This window comes from Neovison vison, chromosome 6 (genome assembly GCF_020171115.1).
Source record: "Neovison vison isolate M4711 chromosome 6, ASM_NN_V1, whole genome shotgun sequence".
NCBI lineage: Eukaryota > Metazoa > Chordata > Mammalia > Carnivora > Mustelidae > Neogale > Neogale vison.
The window spans coordinates 215,931,440-215,959,017 of NC_058096.1; the positions used below are offsets into that span (position 1 = coordinate 215,931,440).

Consider the following 27,578-nt stretch of genomic DNA (forward strand, 5'->3'; position numbering starts at 1 on the left):
ACATCTCCGTGACTTAATGTGTTTTATAACTGGAAGTTTGCACCCCTTAATAACTTTTACTGATTTCATCAATCACCCAGACTCTTCCCTTTTGGTAACTACCAGTTTGTCCTCTGTATTTATATTTCTGTTTTGTTTTTTAGGTTCCACGTACACATGAAATCATGTGGTATTTGTCTTTCTCTGACTTTTTTTCACTTAATTTAATACCTTCTAGGCTCATCTGGGTTGTTACACATGGCAAGATTTTACTTTTTTTTTTGTCTTTGATTCCTTTGCCTTTGGAGACGTATCTTGAAAGAAGTTGCTGTGGCTGATATCAAAGAGATTACTGCCTATGTTCTCCTCTAAGATTCTGATGGATTCCTGTCTCACGTTGAGGTCTTTTATCCATTTTGAGTTGATCTTTGTGTACGGTGTAAGAGAATGGTCGAGTTTCATTCTTCTACATATAGCTGTCCAGTTTTCCCAGCACCATTTATTGAAGAGACTGTCTTTTTTCCACTGTATATTTTTTCCTGTTTTGTCAAAGATTAATTGACCATAGAGTTGAGGGTCCATATCTGGGCTCTCTACTCTGTTCCACTGGTCTATGTGTCTGTTTTTATGCCAGTACCATGCTGTCTTGGTGATCACAGCTTTGTAATAAAGCTTGAAATCAGGTAAGGTGATGCCGCCAGCTTTATTTTTGTTTTTCAACATTTCCTTAGCGATTCGGGGTCTCTTCTGATTCCATACAAATTTTAGGATTATTTGCTCCAGCTCTTTGAAAAATGCCGGTGGAATTTTGATCGGAATGGCATTAAAAGTATAGATTGCTCTAGGCAGTATAGACATTTTAACAATGTTTATTCTTCCGATCCAAGAGCATGGAATGGTCTTCCATCTTTTTGTGTCTTCTTCAATTTCTTTCATGAGTGTTCTATAGTTCCTCAAGTACAGATCCTTTACCTCTTTAGTTAGGTTTATTCCAAGGTATCTTACGGTTCTTGGTGCTATAGTAAATGGAATCGATTCTCTAATTTCCCTTTCTGTATTTTCATTGTTAGTGTATAAGAAAGCCACTGATTTCTGCACATTGACTTTGTATCCTGCCATGTTGCTGAATTGCTGTATGAGTTCTAGTAGTTTGGGGGTGGAGTCTTTTGGGTTTTCCATATAAAGAATCATGTCATCTGCGAAGAGAGAGAGTTTGACTTCTTCATTACCAATTTGGATACCTTTGATACTAGCTATTCTGAGAGATGTGAAGTGATATCTCACTGTGGTTTTGGTTTGTGTTTCCCTGATTTTCCCTGATGCTGGGTATCTGTTTCTGTGTCTGTTGGTCATCTGTGTGTCTTCTTTGGACATATGCTTCTTCAGGTCCTTTTCCCATTTTTATTTTTATTCTTTTTTTTTCTTTTCAAGATTTTATTTATTTTACAGAGATCACAAGTAGGCAGATGCAGGCAGAGAGAGAGACAGAGACAGAGACAGAGACAGAGACAGAGACGGAAGCAGGCTCCCTGCTGAGCAGAGAGCCCAATGTGGGGCTCGATCCCAGGATCCTGGGATCATGACCTGAGCCGAAGGCAGATGCTTTAATCCAGTGGGCCACCCAGGTGCCCCTTAATTTTATTCTTTTTAAAGATTTTTAAAATTTGTCATAGAGAGCACAAGCAGGGGAGCAGCAGGCAGAGGGAGAAGCAGGCTCCCTGCTGAGCAAGGAGCCCAATGGGGGACTCAATCCCAGGACTCTGGGATCATGACCTGAGCCAAAGAAAGAGGCTTAACCCACTGAACCACCCAGGCATCCCCCTTTGACCATTTTAAAATCAGACTTTTTTTGGTGTTAAGTTGTATGAGTTCTGTTCTTTTCTTTTTTTCTTTAGATTTTATTTATTTGAGTGACAGAATGAGTGTGAGCACATGAACAGGGGCAGAGGAAGAGGGAGAAGCAGGTTCTCCTGCTGAGCAGGGAGCCCAACATGAGGTTCAATCCCAGGACCCTGGGATCATGACCTGAGCTGAAGGCAGATGCTTAACTGACAGAGCCACCCAGGAGCCCCAAGTTGTAAGAGTTCTTTATATTTTAGATATTAACTACTACTTTTAGATATTAACTACTACTTTTAGATATTAACTACTACTTTGATATATCATTTGCAAATATTTTCTCTCATTCAGTAGTTTGCCTCTTCATTTTGCTGATGGTTTCCTGTGTTGTAAAAATCCTTTTACTTTCATGTAGTCCTGCTTATTTATTTTTGTTTTTGGTGCCCTTGCCTGAGGAGACCTTCAAAAAGATACTGCTGAGACCAATGTCCAAGATTTATAGCCCATGTTTTGTTTTGTTTTTGTTTTAGGAGTTGTAGTTTCAGGTCTTTAATTCATTTGGGGTTTATTTTTGTATGTGGTGTGATAAAGTGGTTTGGTTTCATTCTTTTGCATGTTGAGGTCCAGTTTTCCCAACACCATGTATTGGCTTTTTCCTAATCATATATTCTTGCCTCCTTTGTCATAGATGACCTTGTAAGCGTGGGTTTGTTTTTGTATTCTGCTCCACTGATCTGTGTTGTCTGTTTCCATACTAGTGCATACTGTTTTGATTATTATAGCTCTATGGTATAATTTGAAACCTAGGAGTATGATAACCTCCAGCTTTGTTCATTCTCAAGATTTCCTTGGCTATTGAGAGTCTTTTGTGGTTCCACAGAATTTTAGGATTATTTGTTCTAGTTCTGTGAAGAATGCCAAAAATGCTATTGGTATTTTGATAGAAATTGCACTTAATCTGTAGATTGCTTTCGGTAGTATGGACTTTAATAATATTAATTCTTCCAATCCATGAACATGGTATAGCATTCCATTTATGTGTGTCATATTAAATTTCTTCCATCATCTTATCATAGTTTTTAGAGTACAGGTCTTTCACCTCCTTGGTTAAATTTATTCATGGGTCTTTTTATTCTTTCAGATGCAATAGCAAATGGAATTTTTTCCTTAATTTCTTTTTTAATAGTTATTGTATAGAGATGCAACAGATTGTATATTAGTTTTATACCCTGCAACTTCACTAAATTTATTTATTCTAACAGTTTTTTGGTGGAATCTTTAGGATTTTCTACATATTATATCATGTCATCAGCAATAAGTGATAGATTTACTTTTTCCTTACCAATTTGGGTGTCATTTATTTACTTATTATCTATTTTCCTATTAATTAATTAATTGATTTTTAGAGGGGAGGTGGAGAGAAAGAATATTAAGTAGGCTTCATGCCCAGCATGGAACCCACTGTAGGGCTTGATCTCCCTTCTCGCCTGCTAAGTTTCTGTTGAAAAATCAGCTTATGGTCTTATGGGTGTTCCCTTATATATGACTAGTTGCTTTTTTTTCCTGCCTTTAAGATTTCCTTTCTCTTTAATTTTTGACATATTACTCTATGTCTTGTGTGGAGTTCATTGGATTCATCTAGCTTCTCACTTTCTGTGCTTCCTAGACCTGAATGTCTGTTTCCTTCTCCAGAGTAGGGAAGTTTTCAACCATTATTTCTTCAAATATGTTTTATGCCCCTTTACCTCTCTTCTCCTTCTAAGACCCCTATAATGTGAATGTCAGTGTTTGATGTTATCTCAGAGGTCCCTCAAACTATCCTCATTTCTGTTATTCTTTCTTCCTTTTTGCTGTTCAGTTTGGATAATTTTCATTACCCTATCTTCCACATTCCTGATTTTTTTTTGCATCCTTTAATCTGCTGTCAATTCCCTCTAGTGTATTTTTCATTTCTTATTTGTATTCTTCTGTTCTGATTGGCTCATTTTTAATAGTTTCTCTTTGTTGAAGATTTCACTGTGTTCCCCCATTCTTCTCCTGAGTTTGATGAGCACAGGACCATTACTTTGAACTCTTTATCAGGTAGATTACCTCCATTTCATTTATTTCTTTTCCTGAGGTTTTGTCTTGTTCTTTAATTTAGAACTTATTCTTCTCTCTCCTTAATTTGCCTGATTCTGTGTTTGTTTCTCTATTTTAGGTAGATCAGCTATGTCTCCTGGTATTGAAGGAGTAGTCTTATGTAGAAGGCATCTTTTGGGGCCCAGAAGTACAGTTCCCCTAGTCACCAGAACCAGGCACTCCAGTGGTGTTACCCACGTGGACTGCCTATGCCCTCCTCTTGTGGATGGGCCATGACTGCAGCAGGCTTGCTTGTGGGAAGGCCCTGCTGTGATTGTTGTGGGCAAACTGGTGCATGGGGCCTCCCGCACCCACCAGTATAGGAGGTGTTTGGAGGGGGACCAGTCCTGGCCAGGGCTGCGTGCTATGTGTGATGGTGGAGATGGGTGCAGGAACTATGAGGGGTGTGCTGACCAACATCAACTGCTGGATATGATGGTGCAGTAGCTGCTTTTGGGGGGCTTTGGTCCTAAGATGTGTCTGGATGGCACCTGCCAGGGTGGGCAAGTTCAGCAGGGTGGGTCTGCAGGGGACACCGGGGTGAGGGGAACAGTGCTAGCAAGGCAGATGGAGAGTGTCACAACTGGCACCTGCTAGCATTGGTCAGCTAGTCTGAAGGAGTGCAAGAAAATTGGTTCTTAGCAGTGCCCCCTTCCTTGGGGAACTTCCTACAGATTCCTGCCCCTGTGGCACAGTCCCTAAAATTAGTCAATAAATCTCTCTCATTTTTTTTCTTAAAGGTTTTATTTATTTGACAGACAGAGATCACAAGCAGGCAAAGAGGCAGGCAGAGAGAGAGAGAGAGAGAGAGAGGAGGAAGCAGGCTCCCCGCCGAGCAGAGAGCCTGACGCAGGGCTCGACCCCGGGACCCTGAAGATCCATGTCTGACAATTTGTAGATCTCCATTTCTGTGGGTTTGGTCACTGAAAAAATATTGTGTTCTTTTGTGGTATCATTTTTCCTTGTTGTTTTGTGTTTCTTGAAGTCTTGTGTTGCTGTCTTTGCATTTGAAGATGTGGTCAGCGCTCACAGTATTTACTGACTGACTTTGGGAGAGAAACACCTTCACCAGTCAGCCCAACTGGATATTCTGAGGCTGTCTCAAACCTTTTCTATGGATACACCCCCATCATGCCTCTTTTGCTGCCTCTTTGGCGGAAATTTTTTTATCATGAAAAAACTGTATTTAGATTTAGCCAGCTGGACTCAGTTTAGATGATCCCAATTTTGTTGGCAACATCCAAAGCATCATAGTCAGGGGCCAGCCGAACGTATGCCTTCTTCTCTCCATCAGGCCTGATTAAGGTGTTGACCTTGGCTACATCAATGTCATAGAGCTTCTTCACAGCCTGTTTGATCTGGTGCTTGTTGGCCTTGACATCCACAATGAACACAAGTGTGTTGTTGTCTTCTATTTTCTTCATGGCTGACTCAGTAGTCAGGGGGAACTTGATGATGGCATAGTGGTCAAGCTTGTTTCTCCTGGGGGCGCTCTTTCGAGGATATTTGGGTTGCCTTCGGAGATGCAGAGTCTTGGGTCGTCGGAAGGTAGGTGATGTGCGGATCTTCTTTTTTTTGTGACTGTGGACGCCTTTCAGCACCGCTTTCTTGGCTTTCAAAGCCTTTGCTTTGGCTTCGGCTTTGGGAGGGGCAGGGGCCTCCTTCTTAGCTTTCGGCGCCATCTTCGTCGGAAATTTTTTTTTTAAAGATTTTATTTATTTATTTGACAGAGAGAGATCACAGGTAGGCAGAGAGCCAGGCAGAGAGAGAGGAAGGGAAGCAGGGTCCCAGCTGAGCAGAGAACCTGATGTGAGGCTTGATCCCAGAACCTTGAGACCATGACCTGAGCCGAAGGCAGAGGCTTTAACCCACTGAGCCATCCAGGCACCATCTTTGGGGGAAAACTTTTTTTTATTAATTTCTTTTCAGCGTAACAGAATTCATTGTTTATGCACCACAACCAGTGCCCCATGCCATAGGTGCCCTCCATAATACCCACCACCTGGCTCCCCCAACCTCCCACCCCCTGCCCCTTCAAAACCCTCAGATTGTTTTTCAGAGTCCATAGTTCTCATGGTTCATCTCCCCTTCCAAATTCCCTCAACTCCCTTCTCCTCTCCATCTCCCCATGTCCTCCATGTTATTTTTTATGCTCCACAACTAAGTGAAACCATATGATAATTGAATCTCTCTGCTTGACTTATTTCACTCAGCATAATCTCTTCCAGTCCCATCCATGTTGCTACAAAAGTTGGGTATTCATCCTTTCTGATGGAGGCATAATACTCCATAGTGTATATGGACTACATCTTCCTTATCCATTCGTCCGTTGAAGGGCATCTTGGTTAAGAAACTAAAAATAGAGCTTCCCTATGACCCTGAAATTGCACTACTAGGTATTTACCCCAAAGATACAGATAATAGTGAAAAGAAGGGCCATCTGTCGCCCATGTTTATAGCAGCAATGGCCACAGTCGCCAAAATGTGGGGAAAAATTTTTTTTAAAGATTTTATTTATTTATTTGACAGATGGAGATCACAGGCAGAGAGGCAGGCTGGGGGGGGGATAGCAGGCTCCCTGATGAGCAGAGATCCCAATGTGGGGCTCGATTCCAGGACCCTGGGATCATGACTGGAGCTGAAGGCAGAGGCTTAACCCACTGAGCCACCCAGGTGCCCCTTTGGGGGATATTCTTAAGGCTCTATGCCTTCTCTTGCTATTTCAAAGCCAAGATGGGTGCTGAGAGCTTCTCTCTGTCCTCTGAAATACTCAAGTGTCTGTGTCTTCTCCCAACTCCTCCAAGTCAGACTGGCTGAATGTACATGCTTGAAAGACATCTGCTTGTGCTCATCATCTCAGGGTTTGCAGGGAGCTGGACACAGGGTTGGAATTGAGGCACGTAGAGCATCAGGCACATGTATAAGCCAGTCGGAACTGTCCCCAGCAGCTGCCTGTGAGCCTCCTGATGGTGTTTGTAGCAGACAATAGGGTCTGCAGCCTTTTTAAAAATGTCCAGGTCCCAGATGGTATGAGCCCTGCAGACTAGCCAGTATCAGCCTTCCAGCTGCCCATCCATTGCCATCCCCTACATATTCTTTCTTTCTCTCTTTCTTTTTAAGATTTTTCTGTATTTGGGAGAGAGAGAGAACACACAAGCATGGGAAGGGGCAGAGGAAGAGGGAGAGGCAGACTCCCCACTGAGCAGGGAGCACAGTGCAGGGCTCCATCCCAGGACCCTGGGATCATGATCTGAGCTGAAGGCAGATGCTTAACTGACTGAGCCCCCCAGTTCGCCCCTGCGAACGTATTTTGCCCCTCCCCTACATATTTTTAGAGAAGAAAGCAATGGGTCTCTTTTGCAGTGTCCTGTACCACTGGGGAAGCCAGTGCTCAGTCACTTTGCTCTCTCTTTCCCTATGGAAGGAATCCTAGGGCAACCAGAGGGGGGTCTCACCAATGAGGTGTGCTGCTCTGAGGGCGGGGGCAGGGGGGAGGCAGGTAAAGTGAAAGTGTTCTTCGTACTCTCTGCAGTCTTTCTGCTCTCAGTTTATTTGCTCTGGTGTTGTGCTGGAAATTCACCCCCGGACTTCCCGAAAGGTATTCTCAGCTTTGGGTGGTTGTCAAAACTGGTGCACTGGGAGATTTTAGGAGAAAAGTCTTAATCTACCTTCTTTGTGATGTCATTCTTTTTTTTTAAAAAGGATTTTATTTATTTGACAGATGGAGATCACAGAGAACCAGGCAGAGAGAGAGGAGGAAGCAGGCTCCCTTTGGAGCAGAGAGCCCGATGCGGGGCTCAATCCCAGGACCCTGGGATCATGACCTGAGCCAAAGGCAGAGGCTTTAACCCACTGAGCCACCCAGGCGCCCCTGTGATGTCATTCTTTTGTTGACTCATACGTAATTTAAAAGTGGGTTGTTTAATCTCACAGTATTTGGGGGTTTTCCAGCTATCTTTCTATTACTGATTTCTAGATTAGTACTCTTGTGCTCTGCAGCATATTTGGTATGATTTCTTTTCTTTAAATTTTTTAAGCTCTCTTTTATGTTGAGACATAAAATATGATCTGTTTTGGTGAATGCTTCATGTGAACTTGAGAAGCATGTATATCCTGCTGTGTTTGAATGAAGTGCTTCGTGGATTTCAATTATATCCCCTTGTTTGACGGTGCTGTTTAATTCAGCTATGTTCTTCTTGATTTTCTTCTTGCCAAAACTCTTAATTACTGATGGAGGGTGGTAAAGTCTCCAACTATGAGTGGATTCATGGATTTCTCCGTAGATTTTAATGAGCATGTGTCCTTGGACTGTGACTTTCTTTGGTATAATAGGAAAGATATTTGGTCTTTATCCATGGTTCCCAGCCAAGACTTCCTAAAGCCCTTGGACTTTCTGAGTGGTAAGGGTGACCGGAGCATCTTATGTTCTAAGGAGGTAATTGTTTGCTGGTCCCTAGATAGCTTCAGGATGGGAGTGAGTCACCAGGAGGACCAAGCTTGGATTGGAGGCTTCGAACCTTTAGCTCAGCCCCCAGCCCCTGGGTAGTGGGGAGGAAGGAGTTGGAGACGGAGTTATTAGCTAAGTGCCAATGATTTAGTCATTCATGCTTATGCAAGGAAACTCTATAAACCTCCCGAAACGTCAGGATTCAGAGAGATTCTCAGATCAGTGTGCTGGAAGTGTGTTGTATCTGGAGAAGGCATGGACGTTCCCTACCTCCCCCACGTCCTTTGCCCTGTATGCCCCTTCCATTTGGCTGTTTCTGACTTGTACCTTTTACAATGAATCAATAATAATAAGAGCATTTTATTAGTTGTAAAGTGTTGCTGTCAAATTAACAAACAATGATTCAGGCAACTTTTGAATCTGTAGTTGGCCATGCAGAAATGAGTGTAGCCAGCTGCCTCTCCCCTGTTTGTAGCTGCCTTCCAGTGTGGGGGCAGTTTTGTGGGACTGAGCCCTTAAACTGAGGAATGTGATGTTAACTGTATTTTGTGTCAGAGTTAAATAGAATTGTTGGGATGCCTGGGTGGCTCACTCGGCTAAGCACCTGCCTTCGGTCAGGACTCTGATCCCAGAGTCCTGGGAGCGAGTCCTGCATTGGGCTCCCTACTCAGCAGGCAGCCTGCTTCTCCTTCTGCCTGCCACTCCCCCCTGCTTGTTCGTTCTCTCTCTCTCTCCCTCCCTCCCTCTCCCCCTATCTCTGACAAATAGATAAAATCTTTAAAAAGAAAAAAAAGAACTAAATAGAATGGTAGGCCACCTTCAACCGGTGGTGAGCAACACACCATGTACTTGCTCTCAGGAGTTAGAAAAAACAAAAACAAAAACCCTCTCAACCTTACAAGTATTTCTAAGCCCCCCCCTCCCCTCAGCACAGGTCAGGGAGGAAAGCTAAAGGGAACTCAGGCTGGCTGTTTCATCCCCCCCACCTCCCCATGCCCGCCATGTCAGGTCGATTCTGGCAAAATCCCAAGTCAGTCAGGCTCTTGAAAAGCAGATTATATTAAGGACAGGTCTTGTTAAGGAGAACGAACGATATGGGCATATGTCAAAATGGCTACATTTCTGTCTCTGTTTCCAATTCTAGAGACCGCAGTTTGCCCTGTAATCCGTGCTTTCAGTTACATGGTGTTGATTTTAAGTCTTCTGGCGAGGATAGGAATGTCCCCTCTAAGTTCCTTACATACCAGATGACAAACCAGAGGTCTCTATTTCTTAAAGTCTGTCGGCTGACACCTGTAAAAGCCTCATTCTTCCTCCTCCTCGTGCCCTGCATCTGAACAAGGTGACAAGAAAGTCCGGCTGCTCACTGCTCTGGTGCCGACAAGACATTCCATCCCGGGAGGCCCTGTCCTTGTGCCCAAACTCTCATTCTAGACGTTTCTGGAACGTCAAGAAAACCTAGGACAGGCTCTTTCCCTTGCTGTTTCTTTCCTTTTTCTTTCTTTAAAGACTTTATTTATTTATTAATTTGGGTGGGGGGGGGTAGAGGGAGAGGGAGAGTCTTAAGCAAACTCAGTGTTGAGTGTAGAGCCCTAACATGGGGCTCGATCTCATGCCTCTGAGATCAGGACCTGAGCTGAAACCAGGAGTCAGTTGCTTAACTGTGGCACCCAGGTGCCCCCTTTCCTTGCTCGTTCAAGGCACTTCCCACCTGCTTGGGAGGCCTGCCCTCCCTGGACACTTCCATAATCAAAGTAATTAACCTTTTCATTTGTTCCTGGAAGGGATATGTTGTCAACCAAACCTAGAGTGACCCCCACCCCCACCCCCCACCCCCAGCCTGACTCTTCAGGTGACAGTTACAGGAGGGGTAACATGGTATATATGTTGTAATACACTTTACTTAATTATTCTATTAATAAATAGTCCAGATCTTTACATATCAATACGTGCCACCCTTTGTTTTAAAAAAAAAGTAGGTATGATAATGAGTTTACGCAAGCAATTCTTTCTAAATAGACAGTTGGATTTTAACCAATTTTGCCACCGAAACCATGAGTAAAAACTCAGATTACCAAGTTACAACAAACATAAACAAATTATGTTCTTTTCAAACCGAATTTCTTAAGATTTTTATCATCACATATATTGAGGAAAGAATGTAGAAAATGTTTTGCGGTAGGATCTGCTAATAATATAAACATCCCCGAAGTCATCATCAAGATTCCTAAGTGTGGGCAGTAGTGGAGCCTCATGTTCCCCTCCGTGGCTCACCTCTGTCCTGCCCCTTCGATGACTGTTGTCCCCATGCTTTGTTTATCCTCGATACCTTTACCATCTCTTATTTTTCCCTAAGCGGTGTTCTTTCCGTTTTCCTCCTTTGACCTTTGAGCAGGTAAGTATCCACGGAATGATGCTGAAAGGCTTTCCAGTGGGTTTTTGCCTCAGTATGTTTCTGACCTGCGAGCACCTGAGGCTTCGGGACTGGTCTAGGACTGTGGGGTTCAAACCTCCCGGCCAGCTAAGTGGCCCAAGGCTTCGAGATTCTTTCCATACAAATGAGAGCGGTTGGGGGGCGTGGTGGGCAGAAGACTCCCTGATGCAGACGGTCCAGGATCCGAATGGAACCAGACTCCGCACTAAGTGAGGTCACTTGGGTCCGTGTTTGTGAGGAAGGGTCACGGCTCCGTGAGTGGCCTGGCGGCCTCGCGGTTCAGAGCGACGTCCTCGCAGAGACCAGGTGGCATCCCGCCGCCCGAGCAAGGTCGACTCAAAGACGTGACCTCCGGCCCGCTGTCACTCAGGTGGGCGGGGGCGGGGCCTCGCGAACGGCCCAATCAGGGGAGTCGCTGGAACCCTACGTGCGGGCGACGCGCTGTGGACGGTGGGGACTGGGTGCTGTCGCCGCTGTCCGGCCGAGGCTCGCATCACCTCGCGCCGTCCTGAAAGGCTTGGGGAGCTTCCGCCACATCCTCTGTCGCCGTGAGCTCCGCCGGCCGCGGCAATCGCATGGTGGTCGACCCGGTACCCCAGAAAGCGGGCAATGGTGAGTGTGCGGGGCCGGGAGTCGGGAGAGGGGGGCGGGGGGACCGGCTGGAACCGGCCGCGGCTGGACCTGGCTTCCCCGCGGTGAACTCCGGAGTCGGGGGACCCGAGGCCGCGGATGGCGCGGCACGCAGCGCGGGGCGGCCCGGCCGCAGGGACCCATGCCATCCTGTCCCGTCCCTGCGTGGCCGCGTCCCCCTCAGATCGGGCGATGACCACAGGGAGGGTCATCAGGGGACGGTCATGCCTCGGTCTCCCAGGTTCGTGCGCGGGAGGTGCTGTGGTCTATGGGGTCCCCTTCCCTTTCTCCCTGGGGGGACCCAGTGTCCCCGCACTTTTCCAAACATTTGGGGAGTAGGGTCTCAAAGTCACGACCCTGTGCCCCCAGCCTAGCTCTTCATGGGACTGGCAATAAATGCCTCAATTTCCAGATCTTTCCGTGTTTTCTGAAACGCCATCTTTCCTCTCCAGTTCAGAGCATCATTATTAACTATTTGTTCTCCGGGGTGCATTTCATATTATGCAGTATTTTATCATTTACCCACAGAGCCATGGATGGCTCTTTTTAAAGATTTATTTTTGTGGGTATTTTACATGAGAAGAAAGCGGAGAATAACCACCTGGAACTGTTTTATGAAATCTTTGTGTCCCGACCCCCAGCAGGATCTTTCCTGGACACTGACATCCTCTCGAATGTCCTTTGAGTGGAGGTTCTTCTTTAAAACTTTCTTAGGTGATCTGTCCTGTCAGCATTGCCCCTCCTTGCATTTGTCATTCTGAAAAGATTTATTCACTTGAGACTTAGCTTGGGAGACAGTATATAAAGTATTTCCAAAAAGGTGAATTTCAGAAAAAAAAAATCCTTCCTATTTGTTACAGTTTGTTCCTTTTTTTCTTCTCTGTGGGTACAGTAATATTCTGAGATCTTTTAGTTCCTTCAGGTGATTTTAAATGGGATAGCAGGGCCTAGACCTGTGACAATAAGTATCCCAACCCAGTTGTTTACAAATCGATTTATTTTGTTGGAAATAATGGACATTTTTATTTTCTGATAGTAGAAAGTTGGTTTTCTTGTTGAACTAGTACAATTCCTTAAAGTTTTCTTTCCTCCTTTACACATAAACACTGATGTGTGAGATTTTGCAGGATTCTTGAACCCCTGGGTTTCTGTCATTTAAATGACCAGGGGTGGTCCAGAGTGTTGTGATTGGGGAGCAGAGGCCTGAGGCCAGTAACTCCCAAGCTGAGGCCAGCTCTGAGCTAGCAAAGGCACAGGGCGTTTTCTCAGTCCGAGATGTTTTTGCATGTTTGGGTTTTGCATCCGTGATACAGGTGCACTCAGAGTTTAATTTGTGTACTGAGAAATTGTGAGAGTCTGGAGTTCTGTCTCCTGGACAAGATGTTTATGAATTTGGGCATTTATTAGGGTCACAACCTTAAACTGAATCTGCCTGAGAGTTTCCTTTCCTGGGGGAGGAAGTTCCCATAAGCTGCCCGGAGAAAGGAGGGTGTGCGGGGCTCCCAGAGCCCATTCCTGCAGGTTCTTGGGCGATCCTCCCGTCCCTCCTGCACCAGGGGCTGACCCCCTGTGGAGGTGCTGTCTCACCTGAGAATGTCTAGAGCCCAGCTTGGAAGTGGGTTTAATTTCTGAATATGGGTTTTCCTTCTTAGCTTTGGGTAAGCAGGCTGCTTATCTGAGCGGTCTTGAATGTTTGCATTTCTTTCCTTGGCATTCTTTTTTATCTGTTGCATATTCCAGTTCTTTCAGTCTAGTCTTCCTTAGTAGTTTGCCGTTTTATTTCCTGTCTGAATGGGTAAGATTTTTTATTTTTATTTCTCGGGCTTTGAAAATGTAAGTTGATTGAGAAAAATGTGTGAGGCAAGAAAATCTTGAAACCAAACAATTTTTATTCCTTTTAGGCACAGTCTCAAGCTGTGAGGTGGGCATATTGAAGTTCTCAGGCACATTTTTTCATCTTTATTATTATTATTTTTAATATAAAGATTTTATTTTGGGGGCACCTGGGTGGCTCAGTGGGTTAAGCCTCTGCCTTTGGCTTACATCTTGATTTCAGGGTCCTGGGATCGAGCCCCGCATCGGGCTCTCTGCTTAGCAGGGACCCTGCCTCCCTCTCTGTGCTGTTCTGCCTACTTGTGATCTCTCTCTTTAATAAAGTCTTTTATTAAAAATATTTTATTTTAAAAAATTGTTTTAAAGATTTTATTTGACAGAGAGAGAACATGAGAGGGGGAAGGTCAGAGGGAGAAGCAGACCCCCTGGTGAGCAGGAAGCCAGAGCGGGCCTCAATCCTGGGACTCCAGGATCATGACTTGAGCTGAAGGCAGTCGCTCAACTAACTGAGTCATCCAGGTACCCTAAAGATTTTATTTTATTATTTATAAAAGATTTTATTTATTTATTTATTTGACAGAGAGAGGATCATAAGTAGGCAGAGAGGCAGGCAGAGGGAGACAGGGGAAGCAGGCTCCTTGCTGAGCAGAGAGCCAGATGTGGGGCTTGATCCCAGGACCCTGAGATCATGATCTGAGCTGAAGGCAGAGGCTTAACCCATTGAGCTGCCCAGGCGCCCCTAAAGATTTTATTTTTAAGAAATCTCCACATCCAACTTGGGACTCGAACTTACAACCCCGAGATCAAGAGTCGCATGCTCTACTGCCTGAGCCCGCAGGACACCCCTCATTTCTCACCTATAGAGCCGTTTTTGTATGTGCAGGTCTCCAGGGAACTTTGATGTTTAAAAGGCTTTACTATTTTTTAAGGCAAATGAATTTGTTTTAATTGATGTCAGAAAAACTACCCAAGCTTATGTCAATCTTAAAAATCCTAGTAGGTTTCAGGATTTAAATGCAGTTCCCTAATGCAGTGCAACATACTGTTCATTCCTGACAGTATCCCTAGTGTGACCTATGGCAGAGGGACAAACTGTGGTTTCCCTTGTCCTTTTATTTATTTGTCCCTTGTCCTTTTAGAGCACTGAAATTTTTCATTTTTTATGGGCTGCGCTTTTATACTGGCTAATACTTAAAGAATTAGATTTTAGAATGATTTCCTGTGTAGAAAAGTTTAAATTAATTTTTTAAAAAGATTTTATTTATTTGACAGAGATCAGAAGTAGGCAGGCAGACAGAGAGGGGGAACGTGGCTCCCTTCGGAGCAGAGAGCCCGATGTGGGGCTCAATCCCAGGATGCTGGGATCATGACCTGAGCCAAAGGCAGAGGCTTTAACCCACTGAGCCACCCAGGCATCCCAAGTTTAAATTAATTTAAAATTGAATTTAAAGTAGCAAAAGTTGAAAACACTATTAAGTAGTAAAATATAGTGTATATAAGTTTGTTTCTTTTGTATTAATTGCATGCTAAGGATTACAATTCATAAAAAACTAGTAGACCAGAAAAAAATTCAATTTATGAAAAGATGAGAGTTCAGGGCTTTTTGTTAGAGCATTTTATGTTTACGGGAAAACTGATCACAAAGTACAGAGGTCCCACTTGACCCCTCTGCATCCACAGTTTGCAGTATTTTTTACATCTCCTGTTCCTGTGGTGTATTTGTTACAACTGATGGACCAGTAGTCCTGCCCTGAAGTCCGCTGTTGATACAAACATAGATGTTTTGTGTTCAGTACAATCTGTGGGTTTTGGCAAAGGTACCATGACAAGTGTCTATCATTTCTTTTTAAGATTTATTTACTGATTTTGGAGAGAGCCCGTGCATGTGTGGGGAGAGGCGGGGTGAAGAGGAGGGAGAGCGAGAGTCTCAGGCCGACTCTGCTGAGCGTGGAGCACGACGCGGGACTCCATGCCAGGCCCTGAGATCGCGACCTGTGCCAAAACGAGGAGTTGGGCGCTTGACCCACTGCCCCACCAGGCACCCCGTGTCCATCATTTCTCTCTAGTATCGAATAGTCTCTTGCTTTCCTAAAAATAGCCTGTGCTCCCCCTATTTGTTCAGTCAGCCTTCCCTCCAACACCCCAGTCTCTAACCGGAAAGATTTTTACGTGCAGAAAGTCCGGCGCTTGGAAACTGCGTTTCACCTTGTGCGAGTGTCTTCTTTGACTTAATATACTTTAAAGGTTCCTGCTGGTGTTGTGTTGGCTTTATCCTTTAGTTCTTTTGATCACTAAGCAGTATTTGTCACATGCATATATCATGGGTGTTGGCTCATTCTGCTACTGAAGGATATTCTGCTGAACTCTTGGCAGTTATGAATAAAACAACTGTAAACATTCATTTACATGTTTCTGTGTGAGTACGAAGTTTCAGTTAATTTGAGGAACTGCCAAGGAGTATGATCACTAGATCCTTTGGTGAGAGTATGTTTAGTTTTATAGGAAACTGCCTGTCTTCCTAAGTAAGCTTACCATCTTCCTTTCCTACCAACAGTGAATGAGATTCTTGTAGGTTTACATCTTCACCCGCATTTGGTGTTCTGAGTGTTTTGAAAAATTGTATCCTTATAAATAAGTGTCTAGTGACACCCATTTATGTTCTAATTCCCTGATGACATTTGAAGTTAAACTTCTTTTCATATGCGTATTTGCAGTCTGTGGTGTACAGTCTTTTGTGGTGTATGTTCAGATCATTTGCTTTTTTTTTTTAATCATTTGCCCATTTTAAATTGGATTGTTTGTCTTAGTTTTAAGAATTCTTTGGACATTTTGGGTGTCCTTTATCAGATAACTGTTCTGTAAGAATTTTCTCCCTGTATGTGACTGTTCGTTTTATTTTTCTTTTTTCAAGATTTTATTTTTATTTGAGATAGAGTGAGAGAGAGAGAGCACAAGCGGGGAGCAGCAGAGGAAGAGGGAGAAGCAGGCTCCCCACTGAGCAGGGAGCCCCGCACGTGGCTGGATTCCAGGACCCTGGATCATGACCTGACCGAGAGCAGATGCTTAACCCACTGAGCCACCCAGCTGCCCCGTGACTATTCATTTTCTTACCACTCTACTTTGTAGAACAGGATTTTTATTTTAATGAAATGAAACTTCCCATTTTTTTCTTTCATGGATCTTGCTTTTGGTATTGCATCTTAAAATACATCAGTTAATCCAGGATCATCTCCTATGTGATCTTTTAGGAGTTTTTAACTTTAGATTTACAATATATTTTTGGTTGAGTTTTGGGAAAGACATAAGGTCAGTGTCTAAATTCTTTTTTGTTTGTTTGTTTATCCTTTGCATGTGGATAGTCACTCTTTCTAGCACTGTTTGTTTAAAAGAATTTTTTCAGGGCGCCTGGCTCCCTCAGTCCGTGAAGTATTCAACTCGTAATCTTGGCTCAGGTCATGGTCCCAGCGTCCTGGGATTGATCCCCACGTCAGACTCCACACGCAGCACAGAGTCCGCTTCAGATTCTCTCTCTCCCTCTGCCCCTACCCCTGCTCATGCATGCGTTCTCTCAAAATCTTTTTTTTTTAAGATTTTACTTATTTATTTGACAGAGATCACAAGTAGGCAGAGATGCAGGCAGAGAGAGGAGGAAGCAGACTCCCCACAGAGCAGAGAGCCCATGTGGGGCCTGATCCCAGGACCCTGGGATTATGACCTGAGCCAAAGGCAGAGGCTTTAACCCACTGAGCCACCCTGGTGCCCCAAATCTTTTTTTTTTTAAAGGCTTTTTCTCTATGTATTGCCTTTTTGTCCTTTGTCAAAGGTCAGTTGACTGTATTTGTGTGAGTCTGTAGGAAAACAGTTGACTGCTGCTTCCTTCAACCTTGCTGTGCTCTGTTACTGATTTTTTCAGAGTGATCTCTGGAATTGCTTGGGACTCTATCAGATAGTCTGCATAGTAAACCATGCGCTGTGTAACTCACAGGTTTATTTTTTGCTTCTCAATCTATATAACTTTTATTTCCTTTTTTTGCCTTACTGCATTAGCTAGGTCTTCCAGGATGACGGGGAGTAGGAGTGGAGAGAGAAGACTCCGTACCTTGCTGGTTAGCTTACCAGAAAAGCAGCGAGTCTCTCGCCATTATTATCATGTTCACTCCAAGAGTCATGTAGATGTTCTTTTCCAAGAACAGGAACTCCTCCCCTCTATTCCTAGTGTGTTACCGTGTGTGTTGAGTTTTCACATGTTTTTTCGTTTTCACCTCCTTGTATTCCTGATAGTAGTAATCTCCGTCTTCCTTCTCTTCTCACTTAGATTGACTCAACAGTCACCAATTCCATTCATCATTTCACGGAACTAGCCTTTGGTTTTCTTGATACTGTCTCTTCATTTCCTGTAACTCTTAATGTCTTTTATAAGTTTTACTATTTTATTTTCCTTATTTTTATTGACATATAACTGACATGTAACATTAGTTTCAGGTGTACAACATAATGGTTCAGTATTTGTGTATACCGTGAAATGCTTCCACAGTTTAAGTCTAGTTAACGTCCTTCATTGCACATAGTTACAGTTTCTTTACTTACCATAGAACTTTAAACACCTACTCTCTTAGCAGCTTTCAAATATTTAGTGTTAACGGTGTTAAGAGCTGTGGGTACCATGTCGCATGCTGCATCCAGTGACTTATTTTATTACCGGGAGGTTTTTTTTTTTTTATTTTTAAGATTTTTTTTTTATTATTTGCAAGAGAGAGAGAGAGCATGAGAGGAAAGAGGTCAGCGGGAGAAGCAGACTCCCCGCTGAGTAGGGAGCCCGATGTGGGACTCGATCCCGGGACTCCAAGATCATGACCCGAGCTGAAGGCAGTTGCTCAACCAACTGAGCCATACAGGCGCCCCTATTACCGGAAGTTTGTACCTTGTGACTCCCTTCACCCATTTTCCCCACCCTTCACCTCTGGCAGCTGCTTTGCGTATGAGTTTGTGTTTTTGTTTCAGTTTTTATTTTTTTATAGGATTTATTTACAGAGAGAGCTTGTGTGCACGCACGTTGGGGAGGGGCAGAGGGAGAGAGAGTCTCAAGCAGACTCTGCCTAAGCACGGAGCCCCGACCTGGGTCTTGATCTCACGACCCTGAGATCATGACTGGAGCCAAAACCAAGAGTGGGATGCTGAACCGACTGTGCCTCCGGCTCCCCTGTGGTTTTGTTTTCAGATTCCACGTATAAGTGAGATCATACAGTATTTGTCTTTCTCTTCTGACTTTTCCTCTTAGCATAATATTCTCAAAGTTTATGTGTTAAAAATAGTAAGACTTTGGGGTGCCTCAGTGGGTTGAGCCTCTGTCTCTCGATTTTGGCTCAAGTCGTGAGATAAGGCCCCACGTGGGGCTCCGCACCCCTGGAGCCTGCTTAAGTTTCTCTGTCTCCCTCTGCCCTCCCTGCTCTCTCTCTCTCTCTCAAAAAAAAAGGGGCAAAATTTTATTCTTTTTTATGGCTGAATAATACTCTATTAATATATATCAGTTTGTCCATTGGTGAACACTTGTTTCCATATCTTGGCTATTGTAAGTAATAATGCAGTGAATATAGGTTGCTTATATTTTTTAGTTTTTTTCTGATAAATACCCAGAAGTGGTATTATTGGATCACATGGTCATTGTAGTGCACAAAGGTTCCCTACATCCTCACCAACACTTGCTATTTGTCTTTTTTTGTTCTTTTTTTTAAAGATTTTATTTATTTATTTGACAGAGTGAGATCACAAGCAGGCAGAGAAGCAGGCAGAGAGAGAGGAGGAAGCAGGCTCCCTGCTGAGCAGAGAGCCCGACGCGGGCCTCGATCCCAGGACCCTGAGATCATGACCTGAGCCGAAGGCAGCGGCTTAACCCACTGAGCCACCCAGGCGCCCACTATTTGTCTTTTTGATGCCAGCTGTTCATACAGGTGTGAGGTAATAGCTCATTGTGGTTTTGATGTGCCTCTCCCTGGTGATCATGACGTAGAGTACCTTCCCATGTACCTGTTGGCCACCTGTGTGTGTTCTGTGGATAAATGTCTGTTTAGATCCTCTGCCCGTTTTTTTTTTAAGATTTTATTTATTTATTTGACAGAGAGAGTGATCATAAGTAGGCAGAGAGGCAGGCAGAGAAAGGGGAGAAGCAGGCTTCCTGCTGAGCAGAGAGCCCGATGCAGGGCTCCATCCCAGGACCCTGAGATCATGACCCGAGTTGAAGGCAGAGGCTTTAACCCACTGAGCCACCCAGGCGCCCCTCCATTTTATTTTTTAATTGGGTTCTTTTTTTGGTGTTGAGTTTTAGGATTTCTTTATGTATTTTGGATATAACCCCTTGGATATAACCAGAGATACAATTTGTAAATAATTTTCTCCCATCAAGGATTTCTTTTTAAGGATGATTTAAGGATTTCATTTTAGGATGATTTCTTTTGCTTGCAGAAGCTTCTTGGTTTGATATAGACCCACTTGTTGACTTTTGCTTTTGTTGTCAGATCTAAATAGTCATCTTTAAGATTGATGTTAAGGGGGGCGCCTGGGTGGCTCAGTGGGTTAAGCCGCTGCCTTCGGCTCAGGTCATGATCTCAGGCTCCTGGGATCGAGTCCCACATCAGGCTCTCTGCTCGGCAGGGAGCCTGCTTCCTCCTCTCTCTCTCTCTCTGCCTGCCTCTCTGCCTACTTGTGATCTCTCTGTCAAATAAATAAATAAAATCTTTAAAAAATAAAGATTGATGTTAAGGAGCTTACCACCTGTTTTCTTCTAGAAATTTTATGGAGTCATGTCTTACACTCACATCTTTAATCCATTTAGAGTTTTGTGTATGGTGTAAGAAAGTGGTCCAGTTTTCCCGGGACTGTTTATTGGAGAGACGGTCCTTTTTTCCATTGTAAATGTTTATTTCCTTTGTTGTAAATTAATTCACCACAGAGTGTGGGTTTATTTCTGTATTCTCTGTTCTATTCTATTGATCTGTATGTCTGTTTTATGCCAATGCCTTACTGTTTTGATTACTAGGGCTTTGTAACATAGTTTGAAATAAGAGAATGTTATGCCTCCAGATTTTTCTTAAGATTGCTTTGGCTATTCAGAGTCCTTGTGGTTCCATGCAGATTATAGGACTGTTCTATTTCTGTGGAAATGCCATTGAGATTTTGAAAGGGATTGCATTGAATCTGTAAATTGCTTTAGATGGTGTGGATATTTTAACAGTAGTAATTCTTTCAATCCACTGAGCATGGAATATCTTTGCATTTATTTTGTGTCATCAATTTCTTTAATCAGTGTCTTACAGTTTTCAGTATATACGCCTTTCACCTTTTTGATCAAGCTTATTCCTATTCTTTTTGATGCAATTGTAAGTGGACTTCATTTATTTATTTTTTAAAATATTTTATTTATTTATCAGAGAGATAGTGAGTGAGCACAAACAGGGAAAGCAGCAGGCAGAGTGAGAAGCAGGCTCCCTGCTGAGCAAGGAGCCCAGTGGTGGGCTCCATCCCAGAACCCCGGGATCATGACCTGAGCTGAAGGCAGATGCTTAACCAACTGAGCCACAGGTGTCCCCTGGACTATTAAGTTTTTCATCTTAATTTCAATATAGTTAACATACCTTTAAAATATTTTTAAGGAGTTAAGATGGATTGTTTTTCTAATTTCTCTTTCTGATCATTCCTTATTAGTGTAGAGGAACATAACCGTTGTTTTGGTGGAGTCTTTAGAGTTTTCTGTATACAGACAGTTCCCAACTTAATGATGGTTCAGCTCAAGGTTTTTTGACTTTTTGATGGTACAAAAGCAACACACATGCAGTAGGAACCATACTTTGAATTTTGATTTTTTTCTGTTCTCAGTATGCAGTTCCGTGTTCTCCTGTCCTGCTGGGTGGCAGAAGCAGCCAGCTGTAGCTTCCGATCAGCCCCACAATTGTGAGGGTAAATAACTGTTACCATTAAAACCCTTTTGTCCCTATACAACCATTCTGGTTTTTACTTTCTTTCTTTTTTTTTTTTTAAAGATTTTCTTTATTTATTTGACAGACAGATCACAAGTAGGCAGAGAGGCAGGCAGAGAGGGAGGAGGAAGCAGGCTCCCTGCCGAGCAGAGAGCCCGATGTGGGGCTTGATCCTGGGACCCTGGGATCATGACCCCAGCCGAAGGCAGAGGCTTTAACCCACTGAACCACCCAGGCGCCCCAACCATACTGTTTTTTACTGTCAGTATGGTATTCAATAAACAACATGAGAAATTCAACACATTGTTAAAAGTAGGCTTGGTCGCCTGGGTGGCTCAGTCAGTTAGGTCATGATCTCAGGGTCATGGGATTGAGCCCTGTGAAGGGCTCTTTGCTCAGCAGGGAGTCTGCTGGAGTCTCTCTCTTGCTTCCCCTTTGTCCCTTCCCCCAAATAATTCTTTTTTAAAAAGGCTTTTTAAAAAATAGGCTTTGTAAAAATAAAAATTAAAAAATCGGCTTTGTGTTAGATGATTATACCCAACTACAGGCTAATGTAAGTGGAGTATGATTAAGGTAGGTGACACTAAGCTTGTATGTTCATTAAGTTAGGTATATTAAATACATTTTCAGTTTTTTTTAAGATTCTTAAAATTTATTTGACAGACAGAAATCACAAGTAGGCAGAGAGAGAGAGAGGAGAAAGCAGGCTCCCTGCTGAGCAGAGAGCCCGATATGGGGCTCGACCCCAGGACCCTGGGATCATGACCTGAGCCGAAGGCAGAGGCTTTAACCCACTGAGCCACCCAGGCGCCCCTACATTTTCAGTTTTTTTTAAAAAAAAGATTTCATTTGAGAGAGTGGGAGCACATGAGCTGGAGAGGGGGGCAGGCAGAGGAAGCACACTCCCCACTGTGCTGGGAGTCCAACTTGAGGCTTTGGTCCCAGGACCCTGAGATTATGACATGAACTGAAGGCAGGTGCTTAACCTTCTGAGCCACCCAGCTGCCCCTACATTTTCAATTTAGAGATATTTCCAATTAATGATGTATCAATACATAACACAATCATAAGGTGAGGAAGATCTGCAGAATATCCTATCCTCTATAAACAGACCACTTCACCTCATTTTTTCTAAACTGGGTACCATTTTTCTTTTTCTTGCATAATTGCCCTGGCTAGAACTTTCCAGCTTTGTGTAGTGGGCATCCTCCTCTTGGTCCTGATCTTAGTGGAAAAACGTTCCGCTTTTCAGCACTGAGTATGAGGTTATCTGTGAGCTTGTCATGGCCTTTATTATGGCCTTTATTATGCTGAGGTATTTTCTCTGTACACCACTTTGTTGAGAGTCTTTATCATAAATGGATATTGAATTTTGCCATATGCCTTTTCCGCATCCATTGAGAAATCATGACTTTTGATCTTCATTTTGTTAATATGGTTTATCAGATTGATTTGTAGATGCTGAACCATACTTGCATCATGGAATTAATCCCACTTGATAGTGGTAGGTGATCTTTTAGTGTGTTGTTGGATTCACTTTGCTAGTATTTTGTTGAGGACTTCTCTAGCTTATGTTCATTGGGATACTCGACTGTAATGTCCTTATGGCATCTTCTGGTATCAAGGTTACACTGGCCTCATAAAATTAGTTTGGAAGTATTCCCTCCTATTTTTTAGTAAGCATTTGAGAAGGATTTGGTATTACTTTTTCTTCTAATGTTTGGTAGAGTTTACCAGTGAAGCCATCTGGTCCTGGACTTTTATTTGTTGGGATGCTTTTGGTGACTGGTTGACTCTTTTTACTAGTAATCAGTCTGTTCAGATTTTCAGCTTTTTCATAATTCAGTCCTGATATGTATTTTGTTTCTAAGAGTTTATCCATGTCTTCTAGGTTGTCCAGTTTTTTGGTGTATAATTGTTCATAGTAGTCTCTTATGACACTTTGTATTTCTGTTGTACCCGTTGTAATGTCTCCTTCATTTTTTATTTTATATATTTGAGTCCTCTCTTTCTTTTCTTTTAGACTCTGATGAAAGGTCTATCCATTTTATTTACCAAAAAAACAACTCTAGGGACACCTGGGTGGCTCAGTTGGTTAAGCGGTTGCCTTCGGCTCAGGTCCTGATCCCAGAGTCCTGGGATGGAGTCCCACATCCCAGCTCCCAGCTCCATGGGGAGTCTGCTTCTCCCTGAGATCCTCTTCTCTCTGTCTCTCTCTCAAATAAATAAATAAAATCTTTTTTAAAAAACCCAAACTCTTAGTTTCACTGACTTTTTTTTCTATTTTTAATTTGCATTTTGTTTATTTCCACTATGATCTTTGTTATTTCTTCTTCTAGCTTTGGACTTTTTTCTTCTTTTTCTAGTTCCTTGAGGTATAAAGTTGGGTTTATTTGAGATCTTTCTTGATGTAAGCATTAATTGCTATGAAATTCCTTCTTGGAACTGCTTTTGCTGCATGTTGTAAGTTTTGATATGTAGTATTACCATTTTCATTTGTGTCAAGGTATTTTTTGACTTCTCAAGTTGATTATGTTCACCTGTTAGTTCAGTAGCATGTTATTTCATCTGCACATATTTGTGAATTGTCCAATTTTCTCCTTGCAGTTGATCTGTAGGCCCACCATGGTGATTGGAAAAGATGGTTGATGTGACTTTAATCTTATTTAGTTTATTAAGACTTGTTTTGTGGCCTAATATATGACTCGTGGAGAATGTTCTATATGCATGTAAGAATGTGTATTCTGTTGCTTTTAGATGGAAATGTCTGTTAAAAATGGGTCACTTAATTTCAGTGTTTCCTTACTGTTTTTTTTTGGGGGGGGGTCTGGATGATACATCTAATGATGATAGTTAAGATATTAAAGTCCCCCACTATTATCGTATTGCTATTTCTTCCTTTAGGTCTGTTACTATTTGCTTTATATATTTAGATGCTCCTATTTTGAGGTTATAAACATTCACAAGTAATACATTCTCTTATTCATGCCTTTATCATATAATGACCTCCTTTGTCTCTTATAGTCTTTGTCTTAAAGCCTATTTTGTGTCAGACAAAATAGCTAGTTTTTTTAAAAGATTTTATTTATTTATTTGACAGACAGAGATCACAAGTACGCAGAGAGGCAGGCAGAGAGAGAGGAGGAAGCAGGCTCCCGCTGAGCAGAGAGCCTGATGCGGGGCTCGATCCCAGGACCCTGGCATCATGACCTGAGCTGAAGGCAGAGGCTTTAACCCACTGAGCCACCCAGGCGCCCCCGTCCATTAACATTTTAAAATAATTATTGGTAGGTATGTACTGATTGCCATTTTGTTCACTGTTTTCTGGCCCTTTTTATAATTTGTTCTTTTCTTGGTTCTTTTGTGATTTGCTGATTGTCTGTAGGACTATGTTTAGGCTCCTTTCTCTTGTGTGTGTTTACTATAGGTCTTTGCGATTACCATGAGTTTACTAGAATAGCTTATGTTTTTTTTTTTTTTTTAAAGATTTTATTTATTTATTTGACAGAGAGAGATCACAAGCAGGCAGAGAGGCAGGCAGAGAGAGAGAGGAGGAAGCAGACTCCCTGCTGAGCGGAGAGCCCGACGTGGGACTCGATCCCAGGACCCTGAGATCACGACCTGAGCCGAAAGCAGTGGCTTAACCCACTGAGCCACCCAGGCGCCCTAGAATAGCTTATGTTTATAGTAATCTAAGTTAATAACAATTTAAGTTTGAGTGTATTTAAAACTCTGCATTTTATTCTACCCCCATTTTATGTTTTTGATATCACAATTTGCATTTTTGTGTCTCAGTTAACAAGTTAATATAGTTATTTTCATACTTTTAACCTCAACTTCATATGATTAACCTCCAACCTTTACATTAGTCTGAATTTCACTACATATTTACCTTTAATGGTATAATTTGTGCTTTCGTATTTTCCTGTTACTGATTAGCATCCTTCCATTTCAATGTAAAGAAGTCCCTTTTGCATGGCTTGCAAGGCCAGTCTACTGGTGATGAATTCCTTTAGCTTTTGCTTCGTTGGAAAACTCTTGTTCTCCAATTCTGAAAGCTTTACTGAGTTGAATTTTCTTGGTTAGCAGTTTTTTTCTCTTTTTAAAAAATATTTTATTTATTTATTTGTCAGAGAGCATGAGCTAGCACAAGCAGGGGGAGTGGCAGACAGAGGGAGAAGCAGGCTCCCCACTGAGCAAGGAGCTGGATGTGGGGCTCAATTCCAGGACCCTGAGATCATGAACTGAGTTGAATGCAGATGGTTACTCAACTGAACCACCCCGGCGTCGCTGGCAGGTTTTTTTTCCTCCCCCCACCCAGCACTTTGGATATGTCACACCAGTACTTTCTAGCCTGCAAAGTTTTTGCTGAAAAAATCTGATGATCTTATGGGAGTTACCTTGTACATACACGTTTGGTTTCTCTCTCTCTCTCTTTTGCTGGTTTTAAGTGCCTCTCCTTATACTTTAGCTTTGACACTAAGTGTAGTGTTTCTTGGTGTGAGTCTCATTGGGTTCATTGTATTTGGAGCTCTCTGGGATTCCTGGATTTGCTGTCTGTTTCCTTCTCCAGGTTAGGGAAGTTTTCGGCTATTATTTAAGTTTTTTTGCTCCTTTCTCTCCTCTTTGGGAGTCCAGTAATGCAGACGTTGGTCAGCTTGATGATGGTCCCATAAGTCCCTTAAGTTGTCTTCACCCTTTTTCGTTCCTTTTTCTTTATACTGTTCTGATTGGGTAAGTTCTGCCCTGTCTTCATTTTTCAGTTCAGTTCTTCTTCAGCTCTATGACTTCTGTTTGGTACTTTGTTTTCTTCTGCTTGTTGGAATTCTTTCTTTTTTCATCCATTCAGCATTTTTATTACTGTTACTTTGGACCCTTTATCGGATAAATTACCTATCTCCTTTTTGTTAAGGTCTTTTTCTAAGGTTTTATACTTTGCTTTTGGGGGGAATAATATTGTTCTGTTTCTTTGGTTTCCTTGACACACTCTTGGTTTTTATGTGTTAGACAAACAGCCCCCTCTCCCAGTCTTGAAGGAATGAACTCATGGGAGAGAGCCCTTTGTTGTCTCTCAGCCCTTTGTGATTGTCCAAGAAGGCTATTTGAAATTGCTCCCAGTAACTGAGGGTGTGCCAAGGCCTACAGTGCCCCAAGAGGAGGATCTCCCATCAGCATCTAGATTCAGGCTGATTAGAAGGCAGACCCTCAGGCAGCAGCTTTTAAAGTTTGCAACATAACCTCTTGCAGGTGAAGACTGGGAGATGGACAGTTCTGCCTGCTTCCTCTGCTCTGAGCCGTGAGTAACAACCAGTTAGGAATGGTTTCTTTCTTTGGTCCCAGCGCATTGACTGTAAGCCCTGCTGGCCACCAAGGGCAGGGTGTGAAGGGACTCCAGGGCTTCTATACAAGCTCTTATGTTGGACATTCATATGGCCTGGGGGGCTCGAGGCAGGACAGAGGGAGCACAGGAAGATGGTGTCCACTTGTGAGGAGATGAGGAGAGACAGTGAAGTATCCTTCAAACGGAGAAGGTGCTTTGAGACCAAAATCAAAACAGGCCACTTCACACAGTTGACAGAGTTGTATTCAGGGTAACTTACTGATGGAAGAGTGGTTAGAGGCTGGGCCACGGCAGCTGCATAGCTGTTCTCCACAAGCCCAGGCCTTAGTCCATAGATTTTACAGAGGAAGGGGACACACGGAAGGATACTGTAGCGAGATCAGAGGGCTGCACGTACCTCAGAGAACATGCATGCCCCTGGCTGACTGCTGACCTTTCATTGGCTCTTGGGGCACCACCTGTGTACCAGGAAGGGGGATGGTAGTGTTATCTCTGCCAGATGGGTGAAAGGCCAAAGCAATTCTCCCCTCATTCTGGCCTTGGTGGGCATTCTTAACGTGTGTATATTAATCTCCGAGGGGCCAGGAACACGAAGCCCAGCTTTGGAGGGCCAAAGCTGGAGTTAGTGTGGGCAGCCCTCCCACACTGCTGTCTTCCCCAGCTTCTGGTCCTAGGTGTGTGTTTAATTAGAAGCTTGCCCCTTAGATCACAGCTATGAAGGTAAACTAATAGGCCTCTTTCACAGAGACTGGGTGCCTTTCTTTGCTGTTCCCTGGGAACGGTGGTGGCCAGTTAAGAACTCTTTCTGCATTCGTTAGTCTTGTGGGACCCAACGGGCATAAGCCCTTTGACCACCAGAGCCAAGCAAGCGAGAGGTGTTTCCTGGTCAGCAGAAATTTTCTGCAAAAATCAAGAGTGTCAGGCAAGGGCACATGCTCCTGGGAGATACCGGATTGCTGGAGGGAGACAGGAGGAGCGCAAAAT

At 43.2% G+C, this 27,578-nt stretch overlaps 1 protein-coding gene across 1 annotated transcript; it reads right to left on the reverse strand.

Annotated features, from left to right (window-relative positions):
* Positions 1–5,150: 5,150 nt before the first annotated feature.
* Positions 5,151–5,621, reverse strand: LOC122909700 (60S ribosomal protein L23a). Its single transcript, XM_044254133.1, has one exon. It carries the CDS (start codon positions 5,619–5,621, stop codon positions 5,151–5,153), a length of 471 nt encoding a protein of 156 aa, XP_044110068.1.
* Positions 5,622–27,578: the final 21,957 nt, after the last annotated feature.

What these genes read in the sequence shown, in the direction of transcription:
- LOC122909700 (XM_044254133.1), bottom strand. Translation starts at nt 5,621, where the DNA reads ATGGCGCCGAAAGCTAAGAAGGAGGCCCCTGCCCCTCCCAAAGCCGAA.